At 39.8% G+C, this 12554-nt stretch overlaps 1 protein-coding gene across 1 annotated transcript in view; it reads right to left on the bottom strand.

Annotated features, from left to right (window-relative positions):
* COL6A5 (collagen type VI alpha 5 chain) overlaps positions 1-12554 on the bottom strand; it is a 98642-nt gene that overhangs the window by 50424 nt on the left and 35664 nt on the right. Inside the window, exons 21-29 of the mRNA XM_064378680.1 lie at positions 12026-12061; positions 11475-11537; positions 9614-9676; positions 8510-8572; positions 6412-6474; positions 4131-4181; positions 3975-4010; positions 2223-2285; positions 815-877 (exon numbers count right to left, since the gene is read on the bottom strand). Coding sequence (XP_064234750.1) covers positions 815-877; positions 2223-2285; positions 3975-4010; positions 4131-4181; positions 6412-6474; positions 8510-8572; positions 9614-9676; positions 11475-11537; positions 12026-12061 — 501 coding nt within the window. The remainder of the gene's footprint in view (positions 1-814; positions 878-2222; positions 2286-3974; positions 4011-4130; positions 4182-6411; positions 6475-8509; positions 8573-9613; positions 9677-11474; positions 11538-12025; positions 12062-12554) is intronic.

The following is a 12554-nucleotide window of genomic DNA, read 5'->3' as shown; positions in this document are numbered from 1 at the left end:
GAAAACACAAAGCACAAAACAAGATAAGCAGCTTATCTACTCCTTATACAACGCTGCCTGGGGCCACCACTAAACACAGGTGCTCGCAATATTTAATTCTCACCTGAATGTGCTTGTTAGGGGAGACAGACGTGTAACTAAATTACTACAACAACCTGAGAGGCACTAAAATAGAGAGATGGCTATTTTGTCAGTGGAAGATATGCCTGACTCTGCCTGGGGATGCTTCCAGAGGTGCCATTTTTCTTGTAATAGAATCATAGGGGGATGTTGCACCTATATTTCCAAATACCTCTGAAGTCTAAATTTTGAGGATAGGAAGGCAACAACAGTGGTTTTGGTAAACTCCATTAACCTGTCTTGCATGACATAATTTTGCCAGGACACCACTGTGTAGCTTATGCAATCCTATTCCTATTTTAAAAGCTTCAGTAACAAATCACTTTGTAAACTATAAAGTGCAATGCGAACATTAACTATTAGTTAATAGTTAATGTTCGCATTGCACTTTAATATTTTACTTACTATTAATTATTTTGCAATGCAACATTACTATTTGTAAACCTTATAGTTTACAAAGAGTGTTCACATTTGATTATCTGATCCTCATGGCTACCTTCTGAGGTAGTTAGGATAGAATATGTCATCCCCTCATTTTAGAAATAAACTGAAAGACCCAGTGACTGGGTCATACAGCTAGTAAAAAGCAAAATCTGGACTTGAATACAGAGCATTTGACTTTAAATTCTATGCCCTTTCCATGGAACATACTGGAAAAAACTATATCCTACTCAGTTCTTATGGGTATACTTACTCTCTGTCCAGGAGGGCCTGGGAGTCCTCGAGATCCCTTTTCACCTTTCAAGCCTACAGAGAGCTGCAGATTGGAATATGTTAATATATTAGTTTCAACGTTGTCTATCCACGGGGACTACTTCAGTTTTAATAAGACTTCCTAATTTAAAAAAATTATTTTACGGTGGCTCAAGCCTGTAATCCCAGCACTTTGGGAGGCTGAGGCGGGTGGATCACGAGGTCAAGAGATTGAGACCATCCTGGTCAACATGGTGAAACCCCGTCTCTACTAAAAATACAAAAAATTAGCTGGGCATGGTGGCGTGTGCCTGTAATCCCAGCTACTCGGGAGGCTGAGGCAGGAGAATTGCCTGAACCCAGGAGGCGGAGGTTGCGGTGAGCCGAGATCGCGCCATTGCACTCCAGCCTGGGTAACAAGAGCGAAACTCCGTCTCAAAAAAAAAATTATTTTAAAAAGACAGCAGCTATTAATTGAAGTCAGGTAAATAGCTTACTTGTGATATAAACAATATATTCTTAATGACTGGTAAGCATCCATTTCCCTCCTAGCCTCTTTAATAGTGACATACTTTGTTCTGGCACTGGCTGTGCTTTTCAATCTTAATTAGCCATACATTGGGATTGGTGCTAATAGGAAAAGCAAATATACGAGGGTACACTGAGATCTAATAGGAAATCTCCCATCTGTAAAAGATCAAATAAGAAAAATGATTCCCCACACATATAAGAGGACATGAGTGGGCAATGTCATTCCCATACCTCAAAGTGATGGATATGGATACTAATGAAATTTATCCAGCCAGATGGAAAGTATCCAGTGAATTGCATCTTTTTTCACACTGATGGTGACCAACTATACAGCACTCAAACTTTAAAATGAAAGGATGCTTGTCTCAGCATTTTGCCTCTAAGTAAGCACAATATTCTACTCTGTACTTTGCTAATTAGAAGATCTCAATAGCCTTCTTCAAAATAGCCCATATGACCTTGTGATGGATAGTGGAATCATCAGAAACCCTCAGGGACACAGTGGGAAGGACATCTTCCCACTGTCACCTTCATTTCCACTCACAGGGTTAATATGCCAGGATTTAAGATGCGCCTTAGAAAAGACTGGAAGGCACTGAAATTTCTTGGAACAGCAAGTTATCAATTTGTAAATCTTTAAAATGGTTCAAATTCATTAAACCATAAACTTTTAGAGCTGAATGTGACCTTACATGTTACTAAGTGACAATTCTTATGTTACAGAAATAGAGATCCTGAAAAGATGTGTTGAAGATCACAGCTAGCAAGTGGCATTTCAGATGCCCTTGGGCTGAATCGATAATCCACACTTAACATAACATAAAAGCCAAAGTCTGCCAAAGGAATATTTATCATTTCTGGAATTATAGGCCACTTACTGTTAGTCCCCTAAATCCTTTTGGTCCAGGTCCCCCAGGAATTCCAGGATCACCAATATCACCCTGAAGATTCAGATATAAAAAGTCAAGATGTTAAAATATTTGCAATGGAAGAATTTTAAAAACCTCTCTGAACTCAAACTTAATTGATATTATGACAATTATGTTGTATATTAATGAAGGCCAATACAACATTAAATGTCATCTTTTCCTGTCATTTGGAACTAAGTCATTGGTACACTTAATCTTCAAACTATTTTTAATTTTTTTTTTTTTTGAGTCAGAGTTTCGCTCTTGTTACCCAGGCTAGAGTGCAATGGCGCGATCTCGGCTCAACGCAACCTCCACCTCCTGGGTTCAAGCAATTCTCCTGCCTCAGCCTCCCGAGTAGCTGGGATTACAGGCACATGCCACCATGCCTAGCTAATTTTGTTTTGTTTTGTTTTGTATTTTTAGTAGAGACGGGGTTTCACCATGTTGACCAGGATGGTCTCGATCTCTTGACCTCGTGATCCACCCGCCTCGGCCTCCCAAAGTGCTGGGATTATAGGCATGAGCCACAGCGTCTGGCCTATTTTTAATTTTTCAAACAATATAAATATTTACATATACATATGAATTCAGTGGTTATCCAGTTACTAAAAATATCCAAAGAAAATGCTTGAAAACACTGAAAAACATTTGGGTATTAACTATACGAAATAATAAAGAATGAATTACTTTCTAAATTCATAAAACACTTATGAAAAAGTTGAAGGTGAAAATAATTTATTCTGACTTTGATGGTAAACTAATTTTGACAGTTATTTATCAATATGCTTATTTCACATTTATCAGTAAGTTGAAATATGCTAATTTTCTCCCTTTATCAGTAAATTTGAAAATTGATCCTCTACCATGATGACTTTCTTCCTAACGGTTATTTATATTGTTCCTTTTTCACCCTTTCCTATTTAAGCATCTCTTTTGGTAATTCATTCATTAAAAACAGTTTTAAGAGGATTCAACATTTGACAGTTTTCTTATGCTTTATTTGATTAATTAGACATTCTAATTTTTAACCCATATTTTGTATTTTAATATAAGCCTCTTCCATTATATGGAAGACATTGTTCTGGGTATTTTTTTTAAAAGGGAGATCTTTTTACAGAATTCCAGTGTACAAAACAGATATAACTTGACCTACTTGGTTGAAATGAAAGGTATGTATGTTTCTACATCATGAAGATGGATTTCAATCTGGCAGGCAATGAGGAATTCTCAAAGATGTTTGACTAGGAAAGTGGTGTAATTTGGCTACGCTTTGGAAAAAATCAAGTGACAGTAGTGTTTGGGATTAACTGAATCAGGGAGAAGATGGAAGTAGGAACTCGATTAGAAAGACATTGTAATCTTTCAGGTGAGAGAAAATAAAGTGCACAATAATGAAGGAAAAATAGCAATAACAAAAGCCAAGAGAATTGAATGAAATCATCAAGGCAGAAAATCAAAAGAACAGAGGCCTAAACTTTAGAGGATACCTGGAGGTAGGCTTTCAAGGCAGAGGCATCAGGCAACGATGGACAGAACAATCTTTTCCAATGTAAAGATTCACAGGGGTTAAATATGGTTCTTTCCTCATGAAGCCCAAGGAAAACACCTGCCCTGGGCTCCTCCTTATTGCCTCCATTTCATTCAGACCTACAGGTTTATCTTAGTTCTCAAGTAGAAGGTTAAGATCATGGTAATTTCAAAAGGTCATGCACACAATACCTTCTGCCCCACATCTCCAGGGAATCCTCTTGGGCCCTATAATTTTCAGCACAGAACATAAATACATCAACACATCACTTCTGCAGTATGATCATATCTTCTTGTATTATTTAGTTTGATTAACCAATTTAAAAAATAATTGCTTTCCATATTTACCTTTACTCCTTGTTGTCCCATCTGACCATAGCCTGGGATGCCAGAATCTCCCTGTAAACACACCACTTTATTTCAGTTTCTCAAAAGGAAATTAATTATAACCTATACTGGGGAGATTACAGTGTCGGAAGAGAAGCATTGGGGACTTCCATGCAGAAGGGGCCTAATTGGTGACCTTGAACCCTGGGAACACTGTGTTGCTGTGTTTTCCTCACTGCCTGATATGTCCCCTGTACTTCTTTGACCAGCTCCATTCTGTAAACATTGCAGGAAGCAGAGAGGTGGTCATTCAGGACTTGTGGAGTCAGTGGTAATTTCTTGCCTAGAAAATTAGGAGCTGGTCCAAACAGTACAGGTGAGAAATTCCCTGAAGAAGGATTATAAATGGTCAATAGACATACAGGAAAAATGGTCATCCTCACTGGTAACCAAAAAAATGCAAATTTGACCCTGCAATGAGATACTATTTTTGTCAATGGTAAAGATGGAAAAAAGTGACAATATCTGTTGCTGTGGATGCCCTAAAACAAATACTCTCCTGAGTAACACACAGATCCACATACTGTTTGAATTTTCCCAAGGGCATTCCATAATGGAGTTCAAAGCCTTTATGAAACATATACATATCTTTGATCCAGCTATTCTACTTTAGAAACCTCTATGTAGAAATTCATTATGGTTTTGTCCAAAATTTTGTTAGGTATCATTGCTGTGTTGCTTATGACATGAAAAACTGAAAGCAAGCTAAATAACCAATAACAAGAGATTGGTCAAATAAATGAAAGTATATGCATTTAGTAGAATATTTTGAAGCTACTAAAAATGATGTTGAGGGAAAAAGGTAATAACATGAAAATATGCTCATGATACACTGTTTAGAGTGATTTTTTTAAAATTTCCATGATGTTAATGATAACTATCTCAAAATGGTGGATTACAAGTAATTTTTATTTTCTTCCCTCTTTCCCATCTTTTATTCTGGGTAAGTTTCTTTCCTTCTCTCTCTTCTCTTCCCTTCCTCCTTCCTCCTCCCTCCTCCCTTCTCCTTTCCCTTCCCTCCCTGCCTGCCTTCCTTCCTTCCTTCCCTTTTAGATTCATGTTTTCAAATTAGATCACATAAAAAGATAGATACTTTTTAAGACTTGCTGAATCACTCTACAAGCATTTAATTTTATGGATAGAAACTGCAATAAAGGAAGATTGAAAGCCGTTATGGAGTCAACAGATTGTGGGGCATAGCCACAAGTCAGAACCTTGCTATGCCCTAATCATTTGTTCTCCTGTAAGCCTCTGGTTCCTTATGTTTATTTTCCTTTTTTTTTTTTTTACAATTTTCAAATACACAATATATTGTTATTAACTGTAGTCACCATGATATACAATAGATCTCTTGAACTTATTCCTCCTTCCTAATTGAAATTTTGTATACATTGACCAACATCTCCCCAATTACCACCTCTGGTAACTACCATTTTAATTGTTTGTTTCTATGATCTTGACTTTTTTTTTTGCATTTCACCTATAAGTGAGATCTTGTTATATTTATCTTTCCATGCCTGGTTTATTTCACTTCACATAAGTCCTCTGGATTCATTCTTGTTGTCACAAATGACCAGATTTTCTTCTTTTTAAAGGCTGAATACTATTTCATTATGCATATACACCACATTTTCTTTATCCATTCATCCATTGATGGATACTTAGGTTGATTCTATATTTTCTTGGCTATTATGAATAATGTTTGTGCTTGGTAAATTTTCTATGATATCTATGTATAACGTTTGTAATAAACATTAATTTTAAAAAAATAAAATAATTGTTCCTATACCAGCTGCTCCCTGAGGTGAGATCTTGGTACAGCCAAAGCCATTAAGTCAGAATGCAGGCCTAATAATGCGATGCCCCATTTCTTGGCCCTATTCCTCTATTTCTCATTGTCACCCTAGACTTTTGCAAGAAGGGAAGAGAAATGGGCAGTGTTGTCTTTCAACGGACATGCAACTATGTGTCCATACTTGTTAAAGTATTGAAATGCTCTGTTCTAACTCATCCATTATCCTCTCTGCCTACCCCTCTTCTCCTGCTTGCTGTTCCCCTTCACTTTGACAGACTGTCTACGGAATGACAGCTTTAGGGGGTGGGAGAAATGTTCTCACATCTTCCTAGATGCTGAAATACCTTCCATGCCCCCCACACTTGGGCTGATGGTGTCAACCCCTTCTCTTTACCTTGGAACCAAATACTCAGACCTGGGAAGGGTAGGGGCTTCAAAACTTCTTACCTGTCTTCCTCGCTGCCCATCTTGCCCCACTGGCCCTGGATCTCCAAGAAGTCCAGGCTCTCCCTAGTAAATGGGACAAGAAGAGCTTCAGATCAGTAAAATCAAACCTGGTTGTCCACTTGATGGGGAGACTCAAGGTTCTCAGTGAGGGGTCAGTGCTCACTAAGGGGATGAGAGTAGGGTACAAATAATGTTTTTTCCCTACCTAGCAGAAGATGCCTAGCACAGCCCAGAGCTGGACTGGGGGGGTGCTGTTTTTCCAGTGTTATAAAAGGACTGAAGGAGAAGGCAAAGAGTAGAAAATTAACTCCAGGGAAAGTTGACTCATTTGCTGATGCATTTGCCTATCCAACAATTACTTACTGAACTGGAAAATAAATGCATTAGGGGTAGTCCTGCCTTCACCTGGCTGGAAAGAGAAATAATTAGACAGGCAATTATAATATTGTGAGATAAGGTTCAGGGTACTATGGGAGCAAACAGAAGGGGACTCTAAGTCAGATTTGGCGGGCCAGAGGAGGCTGCCGAAAGGAAAGGAGCAGGGAAGCTGAGGACTGAAGGATGAGTTGTATGTCAAGGGACCGGGCAAGGAAGGGGTGAGAGTGATCCAGGAAGAGGGAAGGCATTGGTGAGAGGCCTGAGGCAGGCACACAGGAGCGGGGTGAGGAGTGAAACCTTAGAATTAAATGAGGCAAATAGCAAAGGGCCTTGTGAATGATTGCCCACCTTATTAACACATAATTGCATATGTTTAAGGTGTACAACATGATGATTTGATAAACACATACATTGTAAATGATTGCCACAGTCAAATTAGGTAATGTGTCTATCACCTTACCTTGTTACCACTTTTTCTTTTTGCTTTATGTTGAGAGCATTTAAGATCTCTCTTAGAAAAATATCGAGTATCCAATTTTAAACATAGTTATTGTTAACTACAGTCACCATGTTTTGCATTAGCTCCCCAGAATTTATTTATCTTATAACTACCTTAAAGTTTGAAGATTTTCACGGAGGCCATGGGAAAGGCAAGACCCACAGCACAATTTGCTGGGCTCCGTGTAAAAGAAACACTCAGGCCCCTTGCTTAAAAAATGAGATTCAAGCCCATGACAGCAGAGCATGAAACTCAGCAAGGGGTTCTTCTCACAAGACCACCTGTGTAGCTGCACAGGTCACAGCACCCTGGAGACAGGGGCACTGAAAGATTTTAAACAGGGGAGTCAGATTCTGATGAGGTCAACAGTTTGCTCTCTGACGATCCCCAGCAGAACCACCTCAGAGATAGCAGTTCTGCTTCGAGAGCCACATGCACAAATGGATTTGAGTTCCGACGCCACCCATCCTCCACTCGACACAGTCACCACGTGCATTCTTGGCTTCAGGAAATCAGGGAGTGATAGAGATCTTTTAAAGTTGTTTCTGATGGGTGAGATCACTCTCTCCCAGGGAAACAGAGCAGCTTCATGGAGAGGTCAGCAGTTAGAAACTCTTTGCTCAATGGAAGGAAGAGGACACATTAGCAGAATGCTGGTGACTTGCTGATGGTGCTTGGATTCAATCATGTGAGGAATTAACATGAAAATCCAGAAGAAAATGGAGATACTTTTGTACTTAAAATCCATAAGAAATAACATTTACTTTTTTCAAGAATGAATTCATGTCCTTTGTAGGGACATGGATGAAGCTGGAAACCATCATTCTCAGTAAACTAACACAGGAGCAGAAAACTAAACATTGTATGTTCTCACTCATAAGTGGGAGTTGAACAATGAAAACACATGGACACAGGGAGGGGAACATCACACACCAGAGTTTGTCAGAGGATGGGGGGAAAGGGGAGGGATGACATTAGAACAAATAGCTAATGCATGTGGGGCTTAAAACCTAGATGATGGGTTGATAGGTGTAGCAAACCACCATGGCACATGTATATCTATGTAACAAACCTACACATTTCACATGTATCCCAGAACTTAAAGTATAGTTAAAAAAAGAGAAAATATCACATCATAACTAATATATGCAATTATTAATTATCCAATAAAAATGAAATATGTTTTTTAAAAGAATTTTTAAAAAAAGAAGTAACATTTACTTTTTTCCCCAAAAGTCCAGGTCTTCCAATGCTCCCTTTAGCTCCCATTAGCCCAGGAGAACCCTGAAAAAAAAATTAGAGACTAAAAAGTTGGCACCATAGTAATTCTTAGAAACCCCACTAGAAACATTTCACTTTCCTTCAGGTTCTTCCCAACAACCCCCTGATGCGACCTTAACAAAAGATCCAGCCACCCAGAAGGAGAGAGGCAGATGGCAGGGCTGAACCAGATGACTCAGGTTCCAGCCCTGGTTAGAGGACCACATGTTTTAATCTGCAGGGACATCACTAGTCCATATGGGGCTTAGTGAGAAAAGAAAAAGCACCCTTGACTCAACACATGCTATTATTTCCAAATGTGGGAGAACTGTCCTCATGTACTGAGCTTTTTTAGAACAAAACACTTTGCTGCCACCTTTGTGCACCGTACCATATGCACATACATAATGGCATGCGGGATATGTTTCAGCTTCCCAGTAAAAAAGTGAGCAGCAGTGTCTTTCACACACATATTATCAGAAAGATAGCTGACCACACATGCCAGGAATATAGGACTATGGGTATCCCGTGCCTTGTGAGCTCTCGCTGTCTGAGCAGAACTAAATAGATTTAGAATATTTTTCCTACAAATCCTTCACCATCCAAACTATTATTTCTCAGGAAACAAACAGATTCAGAGGTGAATGTAGGAATCAAATAGGTTTGAGTAGACAGGGATCTTTGTACAGTCAATTTTAAATATCTAGAGTCAATGGAGATATATATGCATGGCACGTATAAATTTTAAAAGTTAGAAAAATCAGAACAATGTATCAGTTTTTGGAGGAAATGTTATGATTGGCCAATATTTGTATTCTTCCGAATGCTTTCTTTAGCCTAATGAAATGGATCTGTGCTTTCAGAGTAAAACTTCAGTGAAGGAGAAAGAGGAGTGCTTTAGCTATGTATGAGGAATCTGAGCTGTGTTAAAATTTTGCCCCAGATGATCCAAAAATAAAATAACATATATGTAAATAATATAAAAATCATATGTAAAGATGTTTCACAGTTAAGAGGAGAATAACTGTTGAGAGTCACTGAGCCTAATGTCTCTGAATCACTCACCTGAGGTCCTTTGTGCCCCTGACTTCCTTTTTCTCCTTTCCTGCCAGGATTTCCCTGTGACCCCTTTAGTGGTAACAAAAGAAACATAATGCAAAGATGTCAACGAAAGCTTACTTCCCAGTCAGTGTTTTTGAAACATCCTACAGAAAAGCAGTGATCCAACCCTTCCTGCGGCCTTTTTTTTTGAGACAAAGTCTCGATCTGTCACCCAGGCTGGAGTGCAATGGCATGATCTCAGCTCACTGCAACCTCTGCCTCCTGGGTTCAAGTGATTCTCCTGCCTCAGCCTCCTGAGTAGCTGGGACTACAGGCACATGCCACCACACCCGGCTAATTTTTGTATTTTTAGTAGAGATGGGATTTTCACCATGTTGGCTAGGATAGTCTCGATCTCCTGACCTCATGATCCACATGCCTCAGCCTCCCAAAGTGCTGAGATTACAGGTGTGAGCAACTGTGCCCAGCCTTCCCACAACCTTTTAACCCTGAGATTAAGCATGTATTAAGAGTAATTGAGGACAGGCCCAGTGGACTCAGTGGTCCAGATCTTTTAAAGGAATTCTCTGCCTGGGTAATAGACCTTCATCCCTCTCCTACAGAGGAAATAAAAATAGGCCAAAGCAGGAAATGAAACCTATAAGAAAAGGAAGTAAGACACAAATAATGGTTAGATGAATTCCTTTAAAGGGACAGGTTACCTGAGCCAAAGCCCTTATTAATGTGTCAAATAGAGAGTAAAATGGTTTCAAGTTAGCACAAAAGGACATCTTAGCAGCAGATCCCTATCAGAGGAATCAAAGTCCATTTTTCTGCCATATTTGCCATCAAACATGGTTCTCATATGATTCTCTCACACAGAAGCAAAAACTAGAGGTGGCAGTAGCGTTTCTTCCCACTGAAGTACCAGCTGTGAAAGGGCCCTGGGCTGCCCAGAGGCCACCAAGTAAGGTTTGATTCACTGCCTCAGTGTCAGAGGGACCCTTGGGTATCTGAGGTATCTGATGTAACTATCATCACCACCTCCACAACCACCCCAAAGCCTGGGAATGGACCTAGGCTGGTCCCATCCATGCCTAATCTGGAGAAACTGCTAGCTCATGGTTTGGTTCAGCAACCCCAGAACCACTTAAGAGAATCCCAAATTCCAGTTTGGTCTTAATATCTGAACTTTCTGGGAAGACCTTAGAATAGGCACAGCTACACAGGCCCTTCCAGACAAGTCCAGGCTTAAGTTGGGCTTCATGTAAAGTGGGCTTCATAAGGTGACTAAACAACCATGTGTTATAAAGCCACTCTTCAGAATGACCACAGCTTCTTTCTGGCATGGAGGGAAGCAAGGCAACAATACTCTGACTTCCAATGTTCATATTACTAATGATATGACCATGAAAGATGCAAATGGCTCACAGAAAGCCCTATCAGTCATATTCCAGAAGTACTGATACCCCTGTAGAGTTAGCTTTAGGCAAGTTTAGTAGTAGTTTCCAACTTGCAACTAATTTTCCTTTGTGGGAGCTGGTGTATGTATGCAGGACCCCAGCTATGGAAAACCAATTTGCTGATCCTGGAGTTAATTACTAATGTAATAAGAAGGTATTAATCATTCACTATTACTAATATGAAGACACAATACCAGGTGAGCACAAGAGCACATCTTTCCTCTACAAAGGCTTATTAGTGACCTGCAAGTAATGAAGCAGGTTTGATGAAACAAAAATCACCCTCCATCCCATAATGGGGAATGCAAAATAGGTCAGGGGGCAGATTCTCAGTTATTTATTTTTATACAGAAATACCTGCCTTCTTCCCATCAGAATAACTTCACAGCATTTATCAATATTTACAAAATATTCCAACACACCTGTGGGCCTTGTAATCCTTCAGCTCCCAATGTGCCTTGAGGTCCAGGACTTCCTGATTCTCCCTGATGAACAAGAGTTTCCAGCGTCAAGATTTTCTACATGTTGTTTCCATATAGATTTTCTCTTTATAGTATTTACAAAGGAAACAGGTACTATTTTGTCTGACTCGTGGCCCACCTTCTACTTGCCCTAGGATTTTACTCTTCCAGACTGTCTAAGGAATGAACATAAACTTGTTTCTTATTCCAGTAAGGAATTTCTCTCTCTTGCAGTTGATTCCCAAAGCACGTGAAAAGCAGGCAAATGCTCAATATTTGGAATTGTATGGGTTCTGCTTGTCTACCAGGTATCTATCAGGGAGGCTTTGCCTTAGGTCTATTCTGTTCCTGGGAGTTGCAGTGATCTTTGGGTCAGTGAAGATCACATCCAGTACTGGGTACTTCCTACACCCTTGTCAAATGCTCATTGATTTGATTTCCAGCACCGCCTACATGGGAGAAACCTCCTTGGTCCCATCAACCACAGAGGACAGGAAGTCAAGGTTACTTACCGAGGCACCCTGGAGTCCCCTTCGGCCTTCTCTTCCCTGGAACAGAAAAGGCAAAGCGTTAGTATGTGGATGTCTGAATAGAGGGGTTCCTTGAGGCAAATCAGCCTCTTTCATTCTCTGATAGACATAAGTAATGAGCAGCTCACAGAAACAGTTTCCCTGAGGCATTTTCCATAGACAAGCTTTCACACTGTGCACTTAATTACAGACTAACATTTGGGGGATTGATTGCAAAACAATCTAAAAGTCATTACAGACCCAGCTCCAGTCTGACAGCCTCTAACAATTATCCAGGAGGCTGTTTAGAGAATCAAATCATCCTGAAGATCCTGTCTTCTGTATTTCTCTCTCTGGTAAATTCCAAAAAGCACTGTCTGCTAATCAGAGGCTTCCCATGGGAGAAGAGCTGTGGCACATCCATTTCTTGCTGTCCTGGGCCCCTGATTGCATCTTGAGTGAAGGTAAAAATTTCTGGATATAGTGTCTCATATGGGTCCACTGGGGCTAGTCTATGGAATTTTACAAGAAA

The sequence above is a fragment of the Aotus nancymaae genome, unplaced genomic scaffold (genome assembly GCF_030222135.1).
Source record: "Aotus nancymaae isolate 86718 unplaced genomic scaffold, 86718_ANA_hifiasm-v0.15.2.pri h1tg000019l, whole genome shotgun sequence".
NCBI classification, from domain to species: Eukaryota; Metazoa; Chordata; class Mammalia; order Primates; family Aotidae; genus Aotus; species Aotus nancymaae.
Note: the sequence above shows the minus strand (reverse complement) of the source record. Positions and strands in the feature narration are given on the sequence as shown.